At 36.0% G+C, this 25,168-nt stretch overlaps 3 protein-coding genes across 20 annotated transcripts; 1 reads left to right on the plus strand and 2 right to left on the minus strand.

The window, feature by feature from the left end:
* Positions 1-5,158: 5,158 nt before the first annotated feature.
* LOC107866756 (kinetochore protein NUF2 homolog) lies at positions 5,159-14,446 on the minus strand. Of its 5 annotated transcripts, none has more exons than XR_001673012.2 (12): positions 13,956-14,444; positions 13,661-13,879; positions 13,175-13,265; positions 12,918-13,097; positions 10,808-10,897; positions 10,044-10,151; positions 8,011-8,064; positions 6,440-6,554; positions 6,213-6,370; positions 5,997-6,133; positions 5,743-5,835; positions 5,408-5,546 (listed from the first exon to the last, which is right to left on the minus strand). XR_001673012.2 is itself a non-coding variant. In XM_016712719.2 (12 exons), exons 1-11 carry the CDS (start codon positions 14,114-14,116, stop codon positions 5,782-5,784), a joined length of 1,323 nt encoding a protein of 440 aa, XP_016568205.1. In that variant the 5' UTR covers positions 14,117-14,444; the 3' UTR covers positions 5,408-5,546; positions 5,743-5,781. The 5 variants fall into 5 exon arrangements, 3 of the variants coding, with proteins under 3 accessions (XP_016568203.1, XP_016568204.1, XP_016568205.1); XR_007054800.1 differs by having other exon boundaries at positions 5,743-5,832; positions 13,956-14,443; XM_016712719.2 differs by having other exon boundaries at positions 5,743-5,832; positions 6,038-6,133.
* A 1,260-nt stretch (positions 14,447-15,706) lies between these two features.
* Positions 15,707-22,352, plus strand: LOC107866754 (protein PIN-LIKES 1). Of its 14 annotated transcripts, none has more exons than XM_047411408.1 (11): positions 15,722-15,923; positions 16,399-16,547; positions 17,614-17,693; positions 17,768-17,892; positions 19,546-19,667; positions 19,796-20,014; positions 20,606-20,701; positions 21,300-21,400; positions 21,659-21,696; positions 21,802-21,897; positions 22,188-22,352. In XM_047411408.1, exons 2-11 carry the CDS (start codon positions 16,413-16,415, stop codon positions 22,310-22,312), a joined length of 1,137 nt encoding a protein of 378 aa, XP_047267364.1. In that variant the 5' UTR covers positions 15,722-15,923; positions 16,399-16,412; the 3' UTR covers positions 22,313-22,352. The 14 variants fall into 14 exon arrangements, with proteins under 14 accessions (XP_016568201.1, XP_047267370.1, XP_047267364.1 ...); XM_047411410.1 differs by having other exon boundaries at positions 15,723-15,923; positions 20,609-20,701; XM_047411409.1 differs by lacking the exon at positions 15,722-15,923 and adding an exon at positions 15,975-16,213.
* A 277-nt stretch (positions 22,353-22,629) lies between these two features.
* LOC107866755 (cell division control protein 2 homolog D) lies at positions 22,630-24,907 on the minus strand. Its single transcript, XM_016712716.2, has 8 exons — positions 24,391-24,907; positions 24,094-24,235; positions 23,944-24,005; positions 23,735-23,846; positions 23,543-23,636; positions 23,348-23,417; positions 23,127-23,265; positions 22,630-23,032 (listed from the first exon to the last, which is right to left on the minus strand). The coding sequence occupies exons 1-8, from the start codon at positions 24,615-24,617 to the stop codon at positions 22,940-22,942; spliced, it is 939 nt and encodes a 312-aa protein (XP_016568202.1). The 5' UTR covers positions 24,618-24,907; the 3' UTR covers positions 22,630-22,939.
* Between the last annotated feature and the right edge of the window lie 261 nt (positions 24,908-25,168).

The following is a 25,168-nucleotide window of genomic DNA, read 5'->3' on the forward strand; positions in this document are numbered from 1 at the left end:
AAGGTAGATCGTGCACACCTCCAAAATTATTTTTTCTTCTCAATACCTCTACATAAAACATCTTTTGACCAGTTTGCAAGGACATGCCTTGCACACATTCTATGTTGCCTTGCACACATTCTATGTTCAACATTTGGTAAATATTCAGTTACAGCAATTTCTAATCCCTATAACAAAAATAGAAACAGAAATAGTTACAATATAAACATAAACAGAAACAGAAGCAAAAACAACATTTCTTTACCTTTTGTATGTCTGTTATCACTGTCAAATCTGTCCCATCTCCCAGCTGAAGATCTTCTTTTACAATCCTGATAAACCAACTCCAAGTGGTCTTGTTTTCAATCTCAACCACTGCCCATGCCAGTGGCAACAATTGATTGTTACCATCTTTACACACAACAACTAATAACTGCCCTTTTGTCGCTCATTTTAAAAAACATCCATCCAAACCAATGCACTTCCTACAACCAGCTAGGAAGGACTTCTTCATTGCATCAAAACATATGTAGAAACCTTGAAATATTTTTCTACCATCTTCAAATGTTTCATCATGAAGCTTCACTATACATGCACTACCTGGATTTGATCTTAACAACTCATATCTATAATCTAAAATTCTCTTAAATTCCAGATTATAGTCACCCATCAGTTCTGCAATCGCCTTATTTTTTGATCTCCTACACACTGTTCTTCCTACATGTAAATCCAGCTTCTTCTTAATAAGCAGCTGAAACTCAAAAATTCTAATATCTAGTTGTTCTTTTATCCTTTCATTGAAGTGGCTAGCTAAGAACTTGGTATTACAAAGTATGTTCCTATTGATAGGACTACACTTATGAACTGGATTGTAGGTCTTCACAATAAAGTTCATAGACCTAGAATCAATGCTAGCATAAAGAAGTCATGGATAACCAGTTGTACACCTAACCCTTACCCTTGTAGGTTCATTAACACATTTCTCAATTGTAACATGTTCAGCAGCAACATATTTAGTAACAGTAGCTCTAAATTCAATAACACTTTCAAAAACTAGTCCTAACTCCCACACAACTTTCTGACAGTCTGAACTATATGCAACTCTCTTAACTTTTTTCCTCTTTCTAGCTTTATCTCTATGTTCAACCTATTTAACTTCATCTTCTTCATCTATTACATCATCTGAATCAGTTTCAAAGCTGGCTGCTTCATCAGATGGGTAAAAAGGTTCATCACCAACTAACTTACCTTCCAAATAATTTCTATCACCACCTGCAGATTCATCATAGCCAATATCTGGTCCCTTTCTTTCAGTTCCTAATTTAATATGTTCAAGAATTACTGATCTCTCTCCCTTCTTTCTTCTTTTTCTTTTCCTCTTTTCTTTCCTAAAATCTCTTAACTCTCCATCCACATATTCATCCACATTACTCCCAATTTCTACACCTCCATCAATAGATTCTACATCTGAATCTACAATAAATTCAAAAGGTGCAGCAGTAGAATTAGTAGGAGCAACAATAGAACTACTAGGAGCAGTAGTACAACTACTAGGAGCAGCAACTATAGGAGAAGAGACATGAGCAGTGAGTTGGTCAGTTGGAGGAGAAGAGACATAAGCATTAGGTTGGTCAGTAGGAAGAGAAGAGATATGATCAGTTGGTTGGAAAAAAGAAGGAGAAGTATGAGAAATAGGTTGGACAGTAAGAGGAGAAGAAGTATGAGCAATAGGTTGGTCAAAAGGAGGGGCATCTTCACTATTTTTAGTTGCTCTGTCAACACTCCCAATGTTATTTTTAGTGTCTTTATTAAATGACACACCATTTTCCCCCTCCACATGCCCTTCTCCATCACTTACAAATTCCAAAAGTGGGGCCACCTCAGGTTCACCAACCATGTCACAAAAGCTTTCAAAACTTGCCCATTACCCATTTTCTTTGAAATGTCAAGTGTGTCCTTGTCTGACCTAATCTCTTTTAATTTAGAACATTTGGGCAGTCTAACATATAGTAAGCATTGTTTGGGAATATACCCTAAATACCTTACATAATCCCTAAATTCAAATAAAGACAACCTATCTACATCAACATCTAAAAAATCAGTAACTTATCCACCCTCATATCTTTTTCCTTTTTTTCCCCTTCACCTTACCCATATTAAATTCTCCACCATGGTAAAATCTCAAAGTGATCAGTTCAAAACTCATTTTATAAACCTGAAATCATTGACCACAAAAACACAATAAAAATACAAGTCTCATAATACACATAAACAAAAAAGATACAAATCTCATAGTACACAAAAATAAAAAAATTATAGTATTATGCAACAATTACAAGTATCAGGGGTTATTTATCACATATTGAACCTCACAGCTCATACTGTTACAGATTGAAGCACATAAACAAACTACAACAGATCAGTTTTCAAGATAAATTAAAGACAACAAAAATTCCTAATTCAAAAACCCTAATTAAAAACCCTAGTCAAAACTCTAGTAAAATTGAACTATTATAAATGTCAAGGGTTTATATTATCACATATTGAGCATCTAAATGAAAATAAAACATTAATTTGGACAAATTAAAGACGAAAAAATCCTAACTCAAAAAATCCTAGATCTAATTTAGGAACGAAAATAAATCCTAGATCTACTATATTTAGGAAAGAAAAAAGCTAACCTTTGAACTGAAAATCAGTAGTTCCTACATAAAAGATCGTAACCTTAAGTGTTTATCCTAGATCGTACCACCTCCGTTGAAATCTACCCAATCAACTTCATCTGAAAAGAGATAAAAAATAATTTTTACTTGTCAACAACAAAAAATAGAGCTAAATTATTGTTTATCTCTTCTATCGGGTTTAAATTTGATAAAAAATTGAAAAAAAAAGAGAAGTGAATCTTCTACCACGTTTTTGCTCTCATCCAATGACTTTTCATTTGGATGAAGAGTTTTAATCGGGTTAGGGTATAATATGAGGTTGGATCGGATCGGATTGGTTAAATAGATGGGTTAAATAGTAAGATGGGTTAAAAGAATAATAGGGTCGGATTAAGCTTTAATAAAAAAGAAAAATAAATTAGACACGTGGCACCACAAGAGGGCGAGTGGAGTGCACTCCACTCATTAAACTTGGGCATGGGTGTCGCGGGGAGGTAATTATATCACTTTTATATAGTTTAGGTATGTAATGAGTCACTTATATAGTTTAGGTGTGACTTCGACTTTTCAGGTATAATTTGGGGTGGAAACGATGCTTTTTCCCTTTTCTCTTATAAAAGTATGACATATAAAAGATCATAAAATTTTAATTATCATTTTGGTATATTATAATTATTTAAGTTTAATATTAGACGTTTTAAACATAGTATTCAGTCAAATACTACTATGTTACTCACTTCATTCTTATATACTCCCTCCATTTCAAATTATTCGTCCCAAATTACCCGTCCCAAATTGAGATGGTACATTGATTAAGAAAAATAATTAATAAGAAAAAGTACTTAAAGAAAAGGGTAAAACATGGAAAAAAATTGTCTCTTCTTAATTAATGAAAAAAGACAAGTAAAATGAAAAATCAAATTAGGAAATTTGGGACGAGTAATTTGAGACGGAGAGAGTATGTGATTCTTTTAATTTGGGTATGCCTTTTAAAAAAAACTACAAATTTCTAGAAAATAAAGAATATTTTTACTAAATTACATTTAATAAATATTTTGAAATCAATACAACTCTTTAGTGAATTTTTGATTTTGTAAGACTTTTTATGTTTCGAGGACAATAAAATTGAAAGAACGTCATTAATGTCTTCTTGATTATCTAAAACATCACTTATTTAGAAACATAAGTTGGAGTTGAGTTATATCGCTTCTCATTTGTTGTGACTCGGTCCTTTTGTGGCGGATATTGGTGTCAGACCTCTTTCTTTTATATTTTTCGAGAAAGAGAATTGATATATTACCTATGCTTGAGATAAAACTCATTAGATGGTGTTTTCTATTGAATAATAATTTATTATTCGAGTTGAAGTTAGAAATACATCAGGTTTCGTGTTCCACTTATTGAATAGGGTTCTATGATCGATCCGTGACCCCTAAATGCCTAAGGCGTCCTTGGAGTGATCTCATAGCTCCTACAGCGTGGAGATGATGGAGTCGGTTCATGAAGTTTCCTTCCTTTTCTTTTGCTGCATTTCGCTCAAAAGGGTTGAAGGGAGATAGTGCATCGAGCTGTTTTTCCGATCGTAGTATACGACATTACCATCTTAGTCTTAGGAATCTCATTCCTAACGAGCTAGAAGTTAAAAAGTTGAATTTTCAATTGTAGTCTTTAGTTTGGGGCGCCAATAGTAGCATAGTTGCTTAGGCGTCCTTCCTCTTACTATTACAATATCGGTGCTTTTCATGTTGTCTTTAGCGTGCCTCAAAAAGGTATAGTACCTGATTCCATTATATGCATCGAGTAGGTCCAAAGTTGTATACTACTAATATGGTGTCGATAGATTCACTACTTCAGCGTCATTATCGGACATTGGAGGCTGAGCATTTATTTCTCGTATATCATTCCACACCGAGAAGAGGGATGTGTACCTCCAACATGCTATTAAGTATTTTTATTTAAGTTTTTTTCTTTCTAAGAGGTGGAATAGAATAACTCAGTTGAAGCGTAATGATCATACATTTGTAATGCATTGTATATCCCATAATAAGTCTCATTCTTCTACTCTTTCTGGAAAGTTGATGACTATTCATAAAATCCAAACAATTAGAATACTATTTACTTAGAAACGGAGGGAGTATATAAAGTTAGACTCATCATGAGCATAAGAAGCCTATTCATCTTTAAAGCTTGAGGAAAGTATGGGCCAAAGTCATGGGTCGAATACTAAGCAAGCAGAAAAATAGATAGTTGTTAACTACTTAACTACTTGTATGATTTTAATTTGGACTGACTGGTTATGAACCATAGTCCAACCATTCTAACTCAATCCTTTAGGCCCGAACAAAATTTGAACGATTCTAGTTATGACCCCTCTATTGACATGACCTATTTTTACCTGCCTAAATTTGACCAATCCACCCATTTGATACTCCCCCCCCCCCCCCTCCTAGTTAACACCACCAACACCCCATTCCAAAATGCAAGGAACAAACCAATATGTCAGCACTCCGGGTGCGTTCAAAGGGGAGAAAAAGCGCCACGCGATTTGTTTAATCAATGATGTCTTGAAAACAATGTGTCTACACTAAAATGTCCAACCTAGGCAAAATATAGACAACTGTGGACATGATTCTATCAAAAAACAGATTGAGAAACAGCCCATGCCTACAAGGCAAGCGAATACAGTATGTACATGTGATTTCTTTTCGGGTCTTCAGTCCTCGCATGTTGCAGTCTTAAATCTGAATCATGAAGGTTTTTCCCTCTCTTCTCAAATTGTTACAGTAGAACTGCTCTGGTTCACTATAATAATATAATAAAAGATCAACTCCTTTTCTCAACAACTGTCTGATCCACTTCAATGTACGGTAGTAAGTCTCTGATTGAGTTTGAGTGGCGATAAAACTGAAAAAAGAGCAAGTTTAAGCAATCAAATAAGAATAAGAAGGTGATATAATGTGGTTCTATTGCTTCTAGATGTCTATTATTGTGGCAAAAACACACTTTCTATATTTGCTTTTTAAGTTAGGCAATGAGAAGTTGCAGTGTAGGAATGTAAACCAACAACATTGGACGAAAGAAAAGAAGGAAAAAAAGGTACATGAGTATGCATAGACAAGTAGGCTTGGAGTTAATAGTCCTACTCTTTCCAATCAAATAAGCACTTTTGCATAGTTAATCTTCCTGCGATCTGCTAATAGTGTGTATCATTGACCCAGAGGAAGAGAGTCAAGAGGAAAAAAATAAGAGAAATAGACTGATCAATATAATAGCAAATAAAGATTAACATAGCCACTGGCAAACTAGGCTTCAATTATATTAGCTCTCCTTAGTTTGAATCCCAGTTCAACTTACCAAAATAGATTTGTAGAACACAAATGTCGAGATAGTTGTACCTCTGCTATGACTTCTTCGCAATTACGGCCCAATTCTTGGCATTTAGATGCTCCAGATTCCCTTACAGAGTTAATTTTTTCAGTTATTGCATCCGCCTGATGGAAGAGGTGATCTTTTAGTAAGGAGAAAACTCGAACAGCACTGACTTAGTAAATCAAGATATGATAACAGTACCTCTGAAAGTACACCTTCCAAGTCATGTTGCCTTGCTTCAAGACCATGTCTCTTTGATTCCACTTCCAACTTTACATTTTTCAATTCTTTGGCACCCTCCTCATAACTAAGATCTCTTTCTTTCTCTAATTGCTTTCTTAATTCTTCCAATTGGTCCACTATAACATATGATATTAGCATCAGAGGTAAGAGGAAACTACAAATAAACATAATGAAAACAGTTATACCTTTTCCTTGCCTTTCAACTAGTTTAGCTTCAAGGGACTTTTCAAGTACTTCCTCGTCACTCAGCTTTAGTTTGAGAACTTTAACATCTTTCTCAATAGATTTAGTTGAATTAACCTGCCAGTATCACACATATAATTTAGAAAACATATAAAGGACTTCATGAATAAGAGTAGAAGGCTAATGGGAGTGTGTGGGTTGTAGCTTGCAGTTCGGGGTGTTATGGTGTAGCCGGGTTAGTAATCCGAGGCTTGTACATAGGTGTCCTTGGTTTGTGTGTGTATGGTACGACTAGGTGGGGGCCCTATGTCTTATGTCTTAGTCCCTATTTTCTTTTTTCGTGTCGCTCTTATTTTCGCGTAGTTCGTATTTCTCTGATTTCCAATTTACTATTTCTTATTCCCGATTTTATTATGTCATCCATCCACTTGTTACTATCCTTTAGCTTGAGCCGGGGGTTTATCGGAAACAACCTCTCTACTTCTTCGGAGGTAGCGGTATGGTCTGTGTACATCTTACCCTCCCCAGACCCCACTTTGAAGGAATACACTGGATTTGTTGTTGTTGTATAAAGGACTTCATGACTGCTTGGCTTAGAATGACGAGTATCCAGGAGACAATTAGTGTAGAATCTAGACAACCACGGCCTATAACAAGTGACTTCTCACAACTTGTAAGTGCACTTTAATGATTCATACTCGTTTTTTTTTCATGACAAGAAGGAAAAACCAATATACGACCAAAAATAGATTAGAATAACATTGGAATTACTCATAACTGCTATGGAACACTTTTGAGTGATACATGTTGATGTGAAATTTGGATAGCTCCATGTCGTCAACCGAGATTCAGAATATATTTTCACAAAATTTAAGATGAACACACGAACATCTTACAAGAGAATGCCAATGACTTAGTTCAAGTCTTTATGCATAGATTTGAATATAAATAGCTCATATCTATTTCCCAGTCGCATTAGAGACATGTTATTTACTTCTTTCAAAATCATGTAACAATTTTGATCCTAATGCTGCTCTAAGATCTCTAATCACCGCTTTCTTTACATAGCTACATTTCATTTAGTTGTGGTTGTGTCAATCATGCCTCTTGTTTCTCCCGTCTCACTTTTTAACAAATATAAATGACATTCTTAACTTGCTTTTCACCATAGTTAGACCTATACGTTTATTTTCCTTCCACTTCAAATGACTGTTTCTTCATCCAGCAGATCAAGTCACTCAAACACCCTTTTAAATTATTTTGTTCCTTGTTATCTTAGTGAACAAATATGTTAAATATTCATAAATTATTTTGTTCCTTGTTATCTTAGTGAAAAAATATGTTAACTATTCATAAATTATTTCTTTTCCTTAATCTAATTTTCACTTGTGGTTTGTCCCTTCAAGGGAACCAACGCATAGCATGAGCTTTAGTGCACCGGGCTGCCCATTTTACTTGTTCCCAATACAATAGTAAATGCATTCAGGTAAAATAATTTATCATGAGAATAAAGAAGTGTACAATGGAAAAGCGTATGACAAATTTTATCTCAAAACAAGATATGCATGATAACCTGCTCCTGTATAGCCTGCATCTGATTGAAGTTCTTGGACATTTTCTTGTAAGCCTGAATGAAAGAGACAAGATTTAACAACAATTAAGAAAAAAAAAGGGAAAACAAAATAAGAGAGAATGTTATCAAACACTTTCACTCAAAGTTGTACATATTAACAATTTCAGTGCAATCGGTGTGAAGGTAATAGCTTTTACATGCAAACATACTCGACAAAATTTCAGTTTAATCATCCCAGCCAACTCTTCTTCAGAATGAGAAAATTTGATTGAAGGAGGTAGATTCACTCAAATTCTTTCTTCCATAATTTCCTATTTCCTTTCTCAAGAAATAGCTTTATGAGAAGTCCAGCTCCAAACTATCCACACATCAACAACAACAACCCAGTATATTCCCACACAGTGAGGTCTGGGGAGGGTGAAATGTACGCAGTCCATACCGCTACCTCCGAAAAAGTAGAGAGGCTGTTTTCGATAGACCCCCGGCTCAAGAAAACTATCCACACATGTCAATCAAATATCCTTACCTCATTTGATAAGTTGCTAACACCTAATAAATAATTATCCACTCAACTGGACACACAACTAAATACTCGTGGCCTTTTGCTCATGCTAACGTGGAGAAGGGTGATTTCATCAAACAGAATGTCTCTTGGTGGCCAAGTACCACATTTGTGCAAATGGGCATGCCATGACTCAACAGTCACTCGTGCAAAGAGTAAATTACAAAATAAAAGACTGGCACACCATTCCACATTTTATAAACCTCCTGCAAGTTTTCTTTTACATAATTACTAAGCCATTTTTGTGTCTTAATTTGATGGTGTGGAGTCTAATATACAAGAGAAGACTTTTATTGCATCATCTAAATACACCTGAAGAGCTAACTATACCCTTAAACCAACAAGTACTTTTTTAATGGACTTCAAGAAAAGAAGAAAAAACACCCAAGAATTTTTCAAAATATTTAAGGTTAATTGAGAATTTGTCAAGTGCTAAAACATTGTTTTGCAACAAAAATAAAAGGCTAGTACACCATTCCACTTTTTATAAATCTTCTGCATGTTTTCTTTTTACATAATTACTACGACATTTCAATTTGTGTCTTAATTGGACTAGGCGTAGAGTTCAATGAACAAGAGAAGACCTTGCTGCGTCGTCTAAATACACCTGAAGTGCCAACTATACCCTTAAACCAACAAGTACTTTTTAAATGGACTTCAACAATAGAAGATAAGCACACCAAAATTTTTTCAAAATATTTAAGGTTAATTTAAAGTTTATCAAGTGCTAAAACATTGTTTTGCATGCTAACAATGATCATTTTGCAAATATTACACCAAATGATTGAAAATATATGTACACTACAGTAGTGTATGGACATGGTATAATGGCTTAAAGACATGAAAGAGCATAAGTTAGAAACAAGGAAGACAAGAATTGGGTATCAGAGGTGTGCAAGCCTTCAGAGCTGCTCATGATGCCTTGCATTGTGAGAACTATCGAAGGACCTGGGATTTTAACGGCAGAAACAGAAATGTAAGGAACACTACAAGCCCAATCATGAATTGCAGTCTGGGTTGGAAAGCAAGCTCATGACTCAAGCAGTGAGGTGTGTGACATGAGTGAAGGGGGATGTGGCCTAGGACTTAGCATGCGATTAGGGAGTGGGTCACGAGAGGCACGCTCAGTGCCCTGGTCTAGAAATACCAGCCAGCCAACAGGGAGAGAAAATTTGCACATTTTCTTGAAGACCTTGAGTGCTTTTGAGGGGCTTTTCTGCCAAGGATGATTTGTAACTCCTAAGGTGAGTTTTTAACAATGCTTTGAATTGATTATACTCAATTAATGTTAGTATTAGTAACATTGTTTAGCCATGAATTAATTTTTCCCAAAATCACCAAGAATGTCAAGAAAGAGGATATTCTAGAGTTGGTGTCAAAGGTTAATTTCCACATAAATTAAGTGTAAAGATGCAATTTATGAGTTGAAAATATAGTAGAAAAGTTGTATTGGATGAACCCTGTGAAGTACCTTTGTATAAACCTCAAGAATTGCAGTTTTATTTTGAAAAGACTGCATTGCTGCTCTTTCAGCATTCCTTATCTCAGCTTGAACTGATTTCTTTTCCTCCAGTGCTTTCTAAAAATTTCAATAGCCAAAAACTAACACATGAACATGGAAAAATCTGTAGTAACTTGATATTAGAGGAACAAGTGCAGAAAAATTGAGATTAACTTCACCAACAGAATCTGAAATGGTCTAGCTAAAACACAGAATATCAACTTAGGGAAACTGGAACCATGCCTCATACAGCAAGAACCAATTGATATTGCTTTTGCAAATAAAGATCAAGAATCATAGAACTTCTTAGAAAAATCTTAGCTACTAAATTAGAGCACTAAATATTCAAGAAAACTTGATTTATTTTACCCTGAAACAAAGTCTACTGCTTAAACACTTTCAACCTTGATCTTTCAGATGATCTCAACCATGAACCTTAGCTTGTGTCAACACAGTAAAATCAATCAAGACAAGCAGGAAACAACAAAAACACAGGCAGATATGCCATAGGTTTGTCAAAGTAAATAAGATGTAACAAATTCAGATTAGATAGTTTAGTTTCAGCACGTACATCAGTCATATTTGCAATTGTGTTCAATATTCATATACCAGCGTGCTCAGTGTCATAGCACCCTTGACAAATAAAAAACCCTTATCTTTGCAAAAGTTATCCAGAAGACATAGTTGATGCGTACTCTTTTAAAACCAGCTCAACGGTCAATAATAACTCATACCTGAAGCTTATCTGGTGATTGGACAATCTTAGAACGTAAATTGGCATTGTCATGAACAGCTTGTACCAATGCAAAGTCTGCATTAGAAATCTGGAAGGAGACCAAATGCAAATGGCATATTAGTTCATAACACAAATATCTTTTTGAAACCGGCACGACTCCCAGATGAGTATTCAAAAAATAATGTTAAATCGAATTCAAATTGCATAGAGGAAAGATGTAGATGAGAGGAAAAATTACAAAATTCTCAAATACAGTCACAAAGAAACTATGATCTATCTTGTATAGAATAATATGCTATAAACAGCAACCACATCCAAGGGTGTGGCCTAGCGATCAATAAAGTGAGTGAAAATCATGAAACAACAGAGTTCAAATCCCAACAAAGCACTGGGTGATTTCCTTCCATATGTCTAAACCTTATTAGGCACAGTACTTTTGTTGGTGGGAGATAGCACGTACCTGGTAATATAATCAAGGTGTGCACACAAACTCTAGTATTATACAACAATTGCACTTTAATTCTAGGCAAATTGACATCGGTCATACGAAACATCATTGACCATGTCGCTCCATTTAAACTCATGTCAAACCAATATTATTTTTTTTAAAAAAAATGTATAAATGTTTCCGTTGAAAAATCATCACCAACTTAATATAAAGATATTTCAAAGAAGAATCTAGAATATCCAAGAATTGTAGAAAATCGAAAGAAGAGCTCTAGAATAAGGGTTTTAGAGAGAAAAATCAAAAAGTACGCCAGAAAGGGCAATTTTAAAAATAAATGGAAGGTATGAATCTAGAATAATAACTCAACTATATTCTTCCATCTCCACCTACAAATAGAGATGGTCATTTGAGATGTATGTGTGCTCAAGTAAGCAAGAAATCAAGCAAGAAGTGAGACATCAAGTGAGAAGTGTGAAAGCAAGTGAGAAATAAGAAAGAGCAACAAATAAAGTTGCTGGAGTGTGAGTTAAAAGAAAAAATTGAGTGTAAAGAAGTGTAAGACCAAAGTTGATCCTTATCTTGGAACAATAAAGTTCAAGTTGTGAGCAGCCAATTGGGCTCAACAATTGGTATCAGAGTTTGGTTGATCAATAGAAGTAGTAACTCAAGGAAGATTCTACAAGCTACTTTCAGAGGCAACAAGTCAAGAGGCTAATCAATTACTCAATAAACTTGAGAAAGCTACAAGCTAAGCTCAAAGAATCACAAGGGAACAAGATAAAAACCAACCAAGATGCACGAGGTCCACACGACCAAAATATCCAAACCCTGAGTATATAGATGCAGCATTAGCATATGCGGTCAAGATCAAGACAACTACCTTTGAAAAAGCTTCAAAGTGCAGTGAGTGGAGAAAGAGATTCACAAAGTTACTGGACATCAAGATGATTGCAAGGTTTCGAGAATCTATCAATTGGATATAAAGAACGAATTAACTTGGTGTTGAGGGAGAGTATTGAAAAGTCATTGCCAACTTAATATTCAAGATATCTCAAAGATAAATCTAGAATATTCAAAACTTGTATATAGGATTAAAAGAAGAGCTCAAGGATGAGGGTTCTAGAGAAAAAAGACTAGAAGGAATGGGAATTCCAGAATTAAGTGGAAAGGTTTGTTCTAAAATACTCAACTAAATTCTTACATCACCACCTATAAATAGAGGTGGTCATTTCAGATGCATTTGTGCTCAAGAAAGCGAGAAGTGAGTCATCAAGTGAGATCTGTGAGGAGCACGTGAGAAATAAGAGAAAGCAACAAATAAAGTTGCAAGCGTGAGAATGAAAGAAAAAGATTAAGTGTAAAGAAGTGTAAGACCGAAGATGGTCCTTATTTTGTAATAATAAGTTCAAGTTGCGGCAACCAATTGTGCTCATACCAACAGTTCTCTATAATCTCTACTGACATAAAATCTCTAGCATACAAATCTTTGACTTGACTAAACAGATCGCTAGAAACATAGGACCTAATGTTAGCCAACACTATCACAATTTCTTATAAACATATGGCAAGCATTCTTTATCAGACATAATCCAGCATTAAGCTATTAGCAATTCATGAAACAAATCTGACACTAGAAGGAGAAACAAGCCAAACAACTAACCTTTTCATCCATCTCTTTAGCCCTCTCCTTGAGTTTTCTTATTGAGGCCTTCAAGGACATTTGGTGATTGTTAAGACCAGAAATTGTTTGCCTCAGGTCCTTAACATTAGAATCTATTTCTTGAACAAGAGGCATCTCCCTTTCTCTTAATTCATTCTGCTCTGCAATCTCTCCATTTAACTGTGAAGTACAACGTAAGTTACTCGAGAGAAACTTAGAGAAAGAAGCTTCCAGTCAAATTTTTTTGCTTCAGATACCTGAGATATTCTAGCGTCCAGAGTTAGCCGTTGTTCATCTATGAGAGTCAGCTCTTCCACAGTCGGTCGTATAGCATTTAATTTAGTGTCCCTAAATTTGCCAAGGATATATTAAAGAGAAAAATTAAGCAAAACTTTTGGTGTATCCACATGGATGAATACTATACTCCTATTGCAATCTCAGTTTCAAGCAAAGTTGCAAATTTGCATTACATAGTTACTAGTGATCCTCTATGCAATTTTTTTGGTAAGTCTGTGTACTTGATAGGTGTTTCATCTCAATTGCTTTGCAGTATGCATGATTCAATCACTTTGTAATCAATATTGGTTGCAAAGATAGGACTTGCGGTTAGTCACCCTTGAAACATCTAATTCACAACACAACACAATACAATACAGTACAATCCAATACAACACAATACATTGTGAAATAATACAGTAAAGCCAGCATAAAAATGCTGTAAAAAATGAATGGCAGAAATAGACCTGTGAAGACAAAAATTGAGGATAGCTCCGACAAAGAACCTGGTGCGATCAGGTTCAGGCTTGATCAAATCCCTGAGAGTAAATATCTCAGGACAATCCAAAGCAGCCAACATCTCCCTTATCTTATGAAACAAATTAATGGTCCGAAAAGAGTCGACATGAAGATCCGGGTTCTCAAGGAGCTCCAATGCCGAAAAATCCACCTGGTCATGATCATCCCTACCCAAAAAACAATTACAAAAATCAGAAGTAAAATTGAACGAGAGAAGTAAAGGTTGAGTTTTTAGCAGCGTACTGGAGAGTGTCGATGTGAAGAAGAATGCTGGAGTAGAGTTTAGTGACAAAGTCGGGAGTAGGTTTGATGAGATCTTCATCGGAGACGGAGGCTATTTGAGCTTCCGCTAATACTGCGATGATGTCTTGTCGGGGCAACGTTGGGTAATCAAATCTCGACATTTTTAGAGTGCCTTTCTTCTGCAAATTGGGTGCTGTTGGAAGAATGTCGCTAGGGTTCAACTGAAGGGGACGAAATTAAATTCGAATTTCGAATTTTGCCTCCCAAATTCTTAATAAATTACTTTATTTATAAAAGATTATAAAATTTTAAGAAAATGAGGAGATTGACCAGATATTATTTTGTCCTCGCTACTCTTTCTATCTTATATTGTATCCATTTTACTAAAAATAGTTATCTCAAATATTATTTGTCAAATTACAAATCAAGATAGAATTAAGTTTTTTTTTTTTTCAATTTTACCTTTACAGATAGAAATAAGCCGATATACGCACCACCACTCTCCTTAAAAGTGAAATATACTGAATTATATTATTGTTATATTGTTATAAATCATTTTTAATTTCAGAATTTATTTACAAAAACTCGTTATATTAGCACATAAAAGAAATAAGAAGGATTTTTTTCTTCTATTCAAATGGTCTAGACTTGAATATTTGGAAGAGAAACCATTAAATTAGAGGGACATATATTCATTCTAATGTATGCATAGTCCTTGGTCCTAAACTTTGTAACTTTTGATTTTTATTCGGAGGTTCATATATTTTCTCTTGCGGTCCAATTTGAAGAGAATAAGCATTTCAATGATGTGACTCTCTATTGAACCAATACGGTGCATGCTGCCAATAAAGGGGGAATAAAGATAAAAAAGATGGGGACAGCCATGCAGTAAGATAATGATATTTATCCTTCCATGATGAATAAAGCCCTTTTGAACATTTGTACTGTTTTGAACTCGAAATTTCCCTCTTTATTTTCTATTGGACAGAAAATGAAACTGTCAAGAAAAAAGAGACACGACTCTATACTATCATTATAGATGACTGGTTGAAGGTGGACGAAACAAATTGTCCAACGACAGCACTGGCGTCATGCAAAGGAGCCCACCAAAAGAAAAAGTCCCTGCTGGTGGCGTCCTTCTTGATGGTCTCTTTTAATTTAAAAAAGAATTTAAGCGTCTACTATACGTAATTTTACCTTATATTTTTGTTTGAGATTGTTTTAAGGTTTGAACTTATGATCTCCTGATCACATGACAATAATTTTCATCAAAAAAATTGTTTTCAAGACTTGAACTCATGACCTGTTGATCATAGGACAACAATTTTTATCAAAAAGACTATTTTCAACGCTTGAACTCATGACCTGCTGATCACATGACAGCAATTTTATCGAGCCTTCCTGCTGGTGGCGTCCTTCTTGATGGCCTCTTTTAATTTAAAAAAGGATCTAAGCGTGTATTGTTTGTAGTCTTACCTTATATTTTCGTCCAAGATTGTTTTCATGACTTTCTGATCACACGACAATAACTTTATCAAAGAGACTATTTTCAAGGCTTAAATTCATGACCTGCTGATCACGTAACAACAACTTTATTAAGCTTCTCTTTGCCTTTTTTAATATAGAACTTAAAAGAAAAAAAAAATTAAGCTTTTGAATTTTATTGTTATAAATTAAATAAATATTAAATATATCAAAATTATGATATAAAATTTAAAAGTCGTTAAAAAATATTTTTTAAAAAACATTGAGACCGAACACAGCGTGAGTTTCCTGGGAAGTAGGGAGAGGTGGTAGAAGCAAAATAGAGCACGATCATATATTTGTCATTTGGGAGCAATGCCAATATTAATAGAGCTGGCAAAATGAAGCTTAAACAGAAACCACTATACATTAACATCATTTCTCATGCATTCAATCTGTTGTCAATTCATCAACTACCGGTCTCGCCAAAAAGTAGATTCAATTGTAAGTTTAGTCACATCGATGGATATATATACATACGCGTATGTTTAATGCATGCGGCGTTACTGAGCATTAATTTGATCATCACTTTAACTGATTTTCCCCTTATTAAGTTGTCGTACGTGTACCTTCACCTGCTTTCCCACTTGCCTCTTCTTCCATATCCTTATTTCGTGATGCCAATTTGTTCTCTTATTCTCCACCTTTACCTAAAATTGAACACATAAACAAACCTGAAAGCTACTCAATTGTGTTTTTGATTCACCAAAATTGACATAGATTCTCTCCTCCAGGTCTTGTTTTTCACTGGAAGACTTGATTAATCTCCTTAGATATATTGCTTTTATAAAGATAGGCAACTTTATTGTTGTTGCGATGCCATCTCTGTAGATTATTCTATTCTCATCCTTGCATGTGCTCTCTTTTTCTGATTCTCTGTAAAATTTTGCGTTTTTAATTATTTGTGTGCTGGTGATAGAATTTGCACAAGAGATGGGGCTGTTGGATCTCTTCGTTGCTGCATCAATGCCGGTGCTGAAAGTGCTTTTGGTTACGGGACTTGGATTAATACTTGCTCTCGATCGTATTGACTTACTGGGAGACGATGCTAGAAAACATTTAAATAATGTGAGACCATATATTCTTTCCTTTTTTGCTTTCTATTTTCCTTCATTGCAAGTTTAATCGAATTTTACTATATGAGTTAGTTCATTTTCAACTTACTTTACTCCCTTTTCCATGTCTCGTTGCACCATGCATATCCTCTGAGCCTTTTAGCTATTTGTTGCTGCTTTCAAAATGCAGTTGGTTAATAACGTTACGTTGTTGGTGGATATCTTCATGTTAACTTCTGATAACCTTTTCCACATCACACAGATCGAGAGCACCTGATTAGAAGTACTCCGGAATGTATCATTTTGATTAGTGTAAACTAGTAGAATTGGCATGCTGATGAGGATTCCAAGGACTTCCATTGGGAGAAGTATCGCAACACTTTTAGATACAGAAACTTCATTGAAGGTTACAAGTTTTGGAATTGGCAGTGTTTAACTAATAGAACAATCGTTTTAAGAGTTGACAGCTGATTAGGATATTCAGATAGTCAGACAAATGATCTTACACTCATGGTGTTGAATTAGAAGCTTCATCCTCAATCCCTTTGAGTCCATACCAATACTAGGTGTATCCCAAACTACACAATGCCACAAACCTTAAGACATCTTAAGTTTGAAAAGACCAGAGATTTTTGTCATCTCATCCTTGGCTAAAATAATTCCAGGAGTGATTACGACTTGAAAATATACTCTGAAAGGACCCGATGTTACTAAGAAAAGAACTCTATTGTTTCATATAGTCACATAATAAGTGAAATGGGACAAACGACATGCTCAAGTTTAAATGCCTAGTTACTAACTATAGCTTTAGTTACAGAGATTGTAAATGTATTTTCACTGATTGCACCAATTACATCAATATTTGCAAGTTCATAGCTAGAAGGTGTCTCGTGTTATTTGTCAACTGTATGAAGTCATAGACTATCTAAACTACCTTTTAGCGTTTCTCAATCGACTCTCCTTGTCTAAGTGAAGCCTTAGCCTAGATGATGTGCGTCTTTTAATTCTTTTTCTCTTTTCTTAAAGAGGTGGTGTTGCACTAATTTGTTGTTTAATGCTGATACTTCTTGTGCGAACAGATTGTATTTTTTGTATTCAGTCCAGCCCTTGTCTCCAGCAACTTAGCCAAAACAATCACATACGAAAGCATGAAAAAATTGTGAGTTTGCATGTCCATTTAATTCACTTAAACCTTTGTGTATGTCTCTCCTATTGACTCAGTTGCAATTGTAGGTGGTTCATGCCTTTCAATATCCTCATCACTTTTATTATTGGTTCAATTCTTGGTTGGGCAGTCCTTCAGATTACAAGGCCTTCCCAACATCTACGTGGACTGGTCGTTGGCTGTTGTGCTGCAGGTATGTAAAAATAGCAAGAACCTCAGTGATGAAGACAACTGTAACTCTGGTGATTATGACGATACTATTGATGCTAACTCTCTGCACATTTTATATGACCTATTTTCGTTTACGAGGAACCTGACTAATTTCCAGACCAGCGTAGCACAAGTTGTTCTGAAATAGAATTTATACCCAGAAACCATGTGGAAAACACTAGTAACAACCAAGTTTTGGACTAAAATTAATTGAAAAATCAAGAAATGTCGTAATCAGATAAGCTTGCTGTTGACTCTGTATATTCAGTTAGGTTGAACCAAATGGGAGACACAGGCTATTTTACTAACTAACCTTCCACAACAACAACAACAACAACAACATACCCAGTAAATTCCCACCTAGTGGGGTTTGGGGAAGGTAAAATGTACGCACTCCATACCACTACCTCCGAAAAAGTAGAGAGGCTGTTTCCAACTAGCTAACCTTCCATATTCTGCTAAAATAAAATTTTGAGATTTCAAATACATTCCACGTTATCAGAATCTATTTTCACCTTATCAACTCAATTGATATCAATTTCCTCATCAAGGTTAAGGTAGATATATAACAGAGTGTGAATAGCCTAATTATTTACTCCGGATGTGATACTATTTTACTTTAATTAACCAGAGAAAGGAATTGTGAGATCATTCAAATTTCACCATAAAGGTGCTGGTGATGGAAGGCCAAGCAAATCGATTATGTTTCACATACTTTTTCCTTTAGGCAAAATAACTTTACCTCAGAATGAGACAGTAACGAACCTCATTACTGTGCAATCTTTAAAGTAGGCACCTTATTCCTTTAGGTACAAGTATATTTTGGGTCGTGGAAATGAGAAAAATTCAACAAAAGAATTCCTCTGGACGTCTTGAGAAATGTTCCCGACCACTCTGTTGACCTTTTGGTGCATGTCTGCTTTCTTCTGGTCAAATCACATTATGAGTATTAAACAAAAAAAGAAACAGCCATGGAGGTCTGGGAAATGATTTTAATGGACTTTTGAGACATGCATAACAAATTTCCAGTATCCAAGATGTAACATTGAGCCTAAGGAAGAAAAGCCTATCTTTTGCTTTTTATACAAAGGTGCCGTTTGCGCACACCTCAACTAATTCACACCTAACTCAACCTCAAAAGCTAGCTCAAGAGGTGAGGATTACCCAACTCCATATAAGCAAACCACTAGTCCATTCCCCAACCAATATGGGACTTTTACCCACTCTAACACCCCCCTCACGCCCAGGCCCAACTAGCACTGGCGCATGGACCGGGAGCCCAAAACGGGGATGGACTTGGCTCTAATACCATGTCAAGAATGAACCTTGGGCCTAACTCAACCTCAAAAGCTAGCTCAAGAGGTGAGGATTACCCAACTCCATTTAAGCAAACCACTAGTCTATTCCCCAACCAATGTGGGACTTTTACCCACTCTAACACTACCTCCCAACAGTAGTGGATGTAGCGGGTAACTTTGTCCACTAATGCTTAGACATATGGGAATAAATCAACTAGCATATTTCAAGTAATTCATGTAGAAATAAGATGAAGAAGGATGCAAAATGCTCTCGTACAATGAGTTTCTTCTGTAGTATCCAAGTTATCTAACATAATAATTTTCCTTTGCATGGACAGGAAACTTGGGCAATATGCTTCTCATTATCATTCCAGCGGTTTGTAAAGAGAAAGGGAGCCCTTTTGGGGATCCTGGCATTTGTCACACATATGGAATGGGCTATGCTTCACTTTCGATGGCAGTATGTGTCTCTTAACCACTTTAGTTGATTTCAGGGATTTTTCATTGCATGATTAGAAGTCCAACATTAAAATTATGGGCATAGTACTTGTATAATCTAATGCTTTCCCGGTGACTGTTCTACTTCAGGTAGGGGCGATTTATCTATGGTCTTATGTTTATAATATCGTGAGAATATCTTCAAGTAAGAGCACAAAGGAAGTTGAGATTAATGATCCCCCCGCCAGTAGATCTTCAAGAGAAGGTTCTATATCACAACTTGGGACATCAACAGAATCACTACTTCCGTCGAAGGTCCCACCAGAACAACTTGGGCTTCCTTCCACTAGATTTGATCACAAAACTCAGGTTAATTATTGCTCCACATCTCATTCTTGGATACTCCAGGGTATGCAGAAATCAGTGTCAGCCCCACCCTTACTCACAGACAGAAAAGAAACTAATTAGGAAAATTAGGAAAAAGATGTTAGATAGGAAAACTTGCATATGAATAACATGAAGAGAGGCCTAGGACTGGTAGATGACTAAATAGAGATGGTGAAATAGGGTTAACCTTATAGCCAGAAGTTGTTGTAAACGAGTCAGCACATGAGCTATGACTTATAATGACATGCAACATTAATGTTCTGCAGTTCTGCTGAGATTAAGCCATAGTAGATGGCTGAGATGGTGCACTTCAGTTTTGAGTTTAAATGATGTTTGATTGGTTGAGTGTTCTAATAAACCGATTCGAACAGGATTTCACTTTCCCCCATCCATACCGGATTTCACTTATTTTGTGCTGAAGTTTTCACATCAATTAATTTGCTCCAATGTCTGATCTTCACAAAATATGCTCTCTGTTTAAGCGTTGTTATTTTTCTTTCCATAAGTTATTTATGCATCATAATAAGCACAATTATGCATCAAATTTGGATATTGATGTTTGAATTTTTGTAGCAGGCACACCTTGGGACTAAACTAAAGCAGTACATGGAAAATCTTTCGAAGAAGATCAACCTGAAGACGTTATTGGCCCCTTCTACCACTGGAGCGGTATTGTTCTATTTGTGTTCCTTTTCTGAACTTGTTTGTATTGCACAATTGTCCTAATTCTTCTTTAGTGCTTCAAATATGCTAGTCTAAAAAGAACACATGTTGAAGCTTTTAGGTCATGCAGTTTCTAGCAATCAATGACATAAAACCTCAAACCTATTTTTTAAGGAGTAATAGCAAGATGTATTTTAAACTATCCACCCTGAAAATTTTTCTTATTTTTTCTGTTCTTAAAGTAGTCTTTGTATGAGGAGTTGTCTTTTGTCAACCATTAATGTATAAGAACCTTGTTAATTTGTTGGGTGGTTTTCAATGTGTACTAAATTCTGAAAATCCTTAATTATTATAGACATCTGTAGCAGCATGAACACTCATACTCCGCATTGGAGTAGTTCATTGATATCATCTATCAATAAGTGGTTCCACAAACAATGAGACACATGACATAGGTTAGGAATTCTTTTTTGTGGACATAAAAAAGGCTATTTATGTTAGATTTTTATAGATTCTCTAGACATTAGCAGTCACCAGTATCTGCATGCTGAATAAATACGCAAGTTGCAGCAGCGCACTGACAAGTTGTCAGTTTTTTCCCCAGATTGCAGGTTTTATAGTTGGACTTGTACCTCAGATAAGGAAGTTGATGATTGGTGATGTAGCTCCTCTACGTGTGATAGAAAATTCAGCTATTCTACTAGGGTATGACACAACTACTAGTCTGTATGAGGAGACTATAACAATTGGTTCATATTTTGATGATCTATCAAAAAATAAACTGCTAAACCTTGAGAGTGCCTGCATAACATGCAATCGATTTAGATTGCCATCATGCAGCCATATATGATATGTGTTCTAGCTGCAGATAGTATCTGGAGATAATACCAAAATATCAAAACTTGTGATACTCGTCACTGAATGTAATCCATCAAGCATCTTGACTTGTTGAAATGATTGCAGGGATGGAGCCATCCCACTGCTAACGCTAATCATGGGAGGTAACCTTTTAAAGGGTTTGACGGGTTCAGGGATTCAGAAATCCCTACTTGTTGGCATTATTGTTGTCAGATACATTATCCTACCTCTGATTGGTATCGTTGCAGTCAAAGGAGCTATTCGCTTGGGCTTGGTACAACATGATCCGTTGTATCAATTTGTGCTTTTACTTCAATTTGCACTTCCACCAGCAATGAACATTGGTATGTCATTCAACTAGTTATCTGTTCTATTCTTTTCGCTTTTCTTTTTTTACCTGACCACAATTTTAGAAACTAAAGAGATTCCTCTGTTGGTTGTCCTTTTCTTTTCGTGGTTATTTTCTTTTTCAAATCTTCCCGTTATTGTGATTCTCCTTCTACCCATTTGCACCTAAAATTTTATGATGAGGGGAATGAAAACATTGAGATAAAACCACCACTCAGTGACATGAATGCAAATGTGACTGTTGCTATACAAAGTCTATGACACAATGTCTTGTTTCACTTGGCAGGTACCATAACGCAGTTGTTTGGAGCTGGCGAGAGCGAGTGTTCAGTGATTATGCTTTGGGCTTATGCATTGGCTTCAATATCGCTTACTCTGTGGACAACATTCTTCATGTGGCTTGTAGCTTAACTTTATTTTTATATCATACACACACAAGTTGACATGCCCAGCGTTCTATGTTTGTCCAAAACCAGACATGACTGACAGTAACCGCAAAAAGTCGAATTAAGTTTAACCCTGTTTAGATGTAGTCGTTAAACAAAACCCGTGCAAACACAGATGTAGTCTTGCTCTAAAGCAAGAGATATTTTGGAGTGGTGAAGTGAAGAAGGCATCTTGTACTCTGGCTCTAAGTCTGCAGTTGTGTTCAGCTGAACAACGGCAGTAAGAGATGATAATCCTAGAAAAATTTAAGTAGAAACAGAGATTCTTAAACTTTGAAACAATTAAGCAGCAAAACACCTCCAGTTATATCATAGCAAAATGTATCACTGCACATGGTGGTGCTTACATTGATCCAACTGATATTGATAAATCTATTAAGCAGCTAAACACCTCCAGTTATGTAATAGCAAAACGTACCATTGCGCATAGTTGTGCTTACATTGATCCAACTGATATTGAAAGACAAGGTTTAAAGGTGAAACACAACACATCACCATACTAATTGATACTACTATTAAAAGATGCTTGAGAAAAGCAATAAAAGCTTGCAATAGGATTATAGAAGCAATTTGCAGTTATCAAGTTGGAACTTCAGAGCGGAGTTTTGTTGAGATCATCAAAATAGGGATGCTCCATAGCTTTCTTTGCTGAAATCCTCTTAGACGGCTCATAATGCAACATCTCCTGCAAACACAAATTGTTCACAAACCATAAATCATCTCATTCTAACAGGCTAATCAAAGCCATCAAAAAGTTTACACAAAAAAAAAAACCCTACCTGTAGAAGGTTAATCCCATCTTCAGCTAGACCAGGTACAACAGTTGAGAGTGCCTGTGGTTTCCATTGGGGGTACTCGTGCCAGTTGACTAATTTGCTCACCCCGGGCCAGAGTTGTTCATTAGGAGTACCTAGCAACCTGCACCGCAACTCTCTTAAGATTAAAATGGTGGAACAGGTGAGGAACAAAGCTCAAAAGCAGGTGATTTTTAGCTCCAAACCTGAAAATGTGAAGCAGTTGTTGCAGCTCAGAGTCTCCTGGGAAGAGGGCTTGGTTTGTCACCAGTTCAGCTGAGGTTAAAAAATGAATCACAAAAGAACAGATATAACTCCATGTTTAATAAATAATATAATATTATACAACCTAAAAGGAGATAAAGATCACTCAGAAGAGGATGTATGAATAGGTGTTTTACCAAATATACAACCAACAGACCACATGTCCACTGCTGTGGAGTAATGAGTAGCTCCAAGAAGAACCTCAGGGGCTCTATACCACAGGGTTAATATCTGAAGAGAAAGGGAATATTATCACACACGGGGGATCTAAAGATAGCATAGATGCATGATTTTTGATTATAGATGCTACAGCAGAATAGTAAAATTACCTCATGCGTGTACTTCTTGATTGGCACAGTATAAGCCCTACCAAGTCCAAAATCTGCTAATTTGAGCACATTCGTCTTGCGGTCCATCAGAAGATTGTGTGGTTTCAGATCCCTGGAGCAACAAATTAAACAAGTGACTAAGACAAACCATGAATGAAACACACCTTCTTATCACTCGAATAACCAAAAGGCACAATTTGTGGTTTTACCTGTGCAGCACACCATGACCATGGCAGAAAGCAACCCCCTTGCAGAGCTGGTACATCAAGCTCTGTTTCATTTCAACAAGGAACGGATTGTTAATAATTAAACTAGCAATGAATGTGCCAGAAGTAGCATACTGCATTTAGACAACAAACCTTGACAATATTAGGGGGGATGTTTTCTCCTTTAGCGCGGAAAGTACGAATAAATTTCTTAACATCAGTATCCATGTACTCAAAGACCAAGTAAAGAACCGTCTTTCCTTCTTTGTTCTGCCCTTGTTTAACATCCATCAGCCTGATTGTACAATTATAGGAACGAACGTCGTATCAAAAAGTACAGATATCGAATTTCAGTAACAAACTAATTGAAATAGATAGAGCGCCTAATTATCAGATCGAAATGAAATCTCAAGAAATAAAACCCTAGAGTGGAGAGAAATGAGGGGATACTTGACAATGTGAGGATCCCTAGAGAGCATTCTGAGGAGTGAGATCTCACGGAGAGTAGTCGGAGGAACACCTTCTTCGTCCTCATGAAGCCTCGTCTTCTTGAGTGCAACAATTTTGCCAGTAACCCTATCTCTCGCTCTGTACACTTTTCCATACGTACCTTCCCCAACCTTCTCCAGCTTCTCGAATGCCTCCATCGCCGATGAACTCTTTTTACCACCCTCCATTTCTTGTCTTCTCTTTTCTCGCTGTGTGTGTTTTCTGATTTATCAAACGGAGCGTCTCAGTGACCCGATTTATATATTGAACCGCCTACACATTGCGCAACGGCACCATTTTTTGAATTTCAAACCAGGTTCACTCTCATTTCCATAATTCCATAACTGCCCCTTTATTTTTCGGATTCCCTCCTACTTTTGAATTTTTCTTTTCCACGTTACTAGTAAGAGAAAATGATCAATATGGTCCCTTAGTTGTATGGAGTTTGATTACATTTGGTCCTTATGTATGAAAATATGATCAAAATGGTCCTTCATGTATTTCGAAAAGTCATCTGTTTGGTCGTGGTAGACTTCCTTGGCATTTGCGTTGTACGTGGGCTAACAAACTACAAAATGAAGGTACTTTTTTGTATTATTCAATTCGATTTCAAAACCCACATCATAATTCCTAGTCCTGACTTGGAAGAGCCACGGGATGACTTTGATGCAGGGACAGGGCTTGAAAAGAATCGCAATTTTAAGGTTATAATGAAATATAGAAGCCTAGCATATCTTCG

This window comes from Capsicum annuum, chromosome 4, assembly GCF_002878395.1.
Source record: "Capsicum annuum cultivar UCD-10X-F1 chromosome 4, UCD10Xv1.1, whole genome shotgun sequence".
Taxonomy (NCBI): domain Eukaryota; kingdom Viridiplantae; phylum Streptophyta; class Magnoliopsida; order Solanales; family Solanaceae; genus Capsicum; species Capsicum annuum.

Coding starts and splice junctions, on each gene's coding strand:
- LOC107866756 (XM_016712717.2), bottom strand. CDS start 14,116: ATGTCGAGATTTGATTACCCAACGTTGCCCCGACAAGACATCATCGCA. Junction 13,880..13,955: donor CTTCACATCGACACTCTCCA/GTACGCTGCTAA, acceptor TTTTTTGGGTAG/GGATGATCATGACCAGGTGG. Junction 10,898..12,917: donor CTAAAGAGATGGATGAAAAG/GTTAGTTGTTTG, acceptor GTCTCCTTCCAG/ATTTCTAATGCAGACTTTGC.
- LOC107866754 (XM_016712713.2), top strand. CDS start 16,413: ATGGGGCTGTTGGATCTCTTCGTTGCTGCATCAATGCCGGTGCTGAAA. Junction 16,548..17,613: donor CTAGAAAACATTTAAATAAT/GTGAGACCATAT, acceptor TTGTGCGAACAG/ATTGTATTTTTTGTATTCAG. Junction 19,668..19,795: donor ATGCTTCACTTTCGATGGCA/GTATGTGTCTCT, acceptor GTTCTACTTCAG/GTAGGGGCGATTTATCTATG.
- LOC107866755 (XM_016712716.2), bottom strand. CDS start 24,617: ATGGAGGGTGGTAAAAAGAGTTCATCGGCGATGGAGGCATTCGAGAAG. Junction 23,847..23,943: donor GGTCATGGTGTGCTGCACAG/GTAAAACCACAA, acceptor TTGTTGCTCCAG/GGATCTGAAACCACACAATC. Junction 23,266..23,347: donor CAACTGCTTCACATTTTCAG/GTTTGGAGCTAA, acceptor GTTGCGGTGCAG/GTTGCTAGGTACTCCTAATG.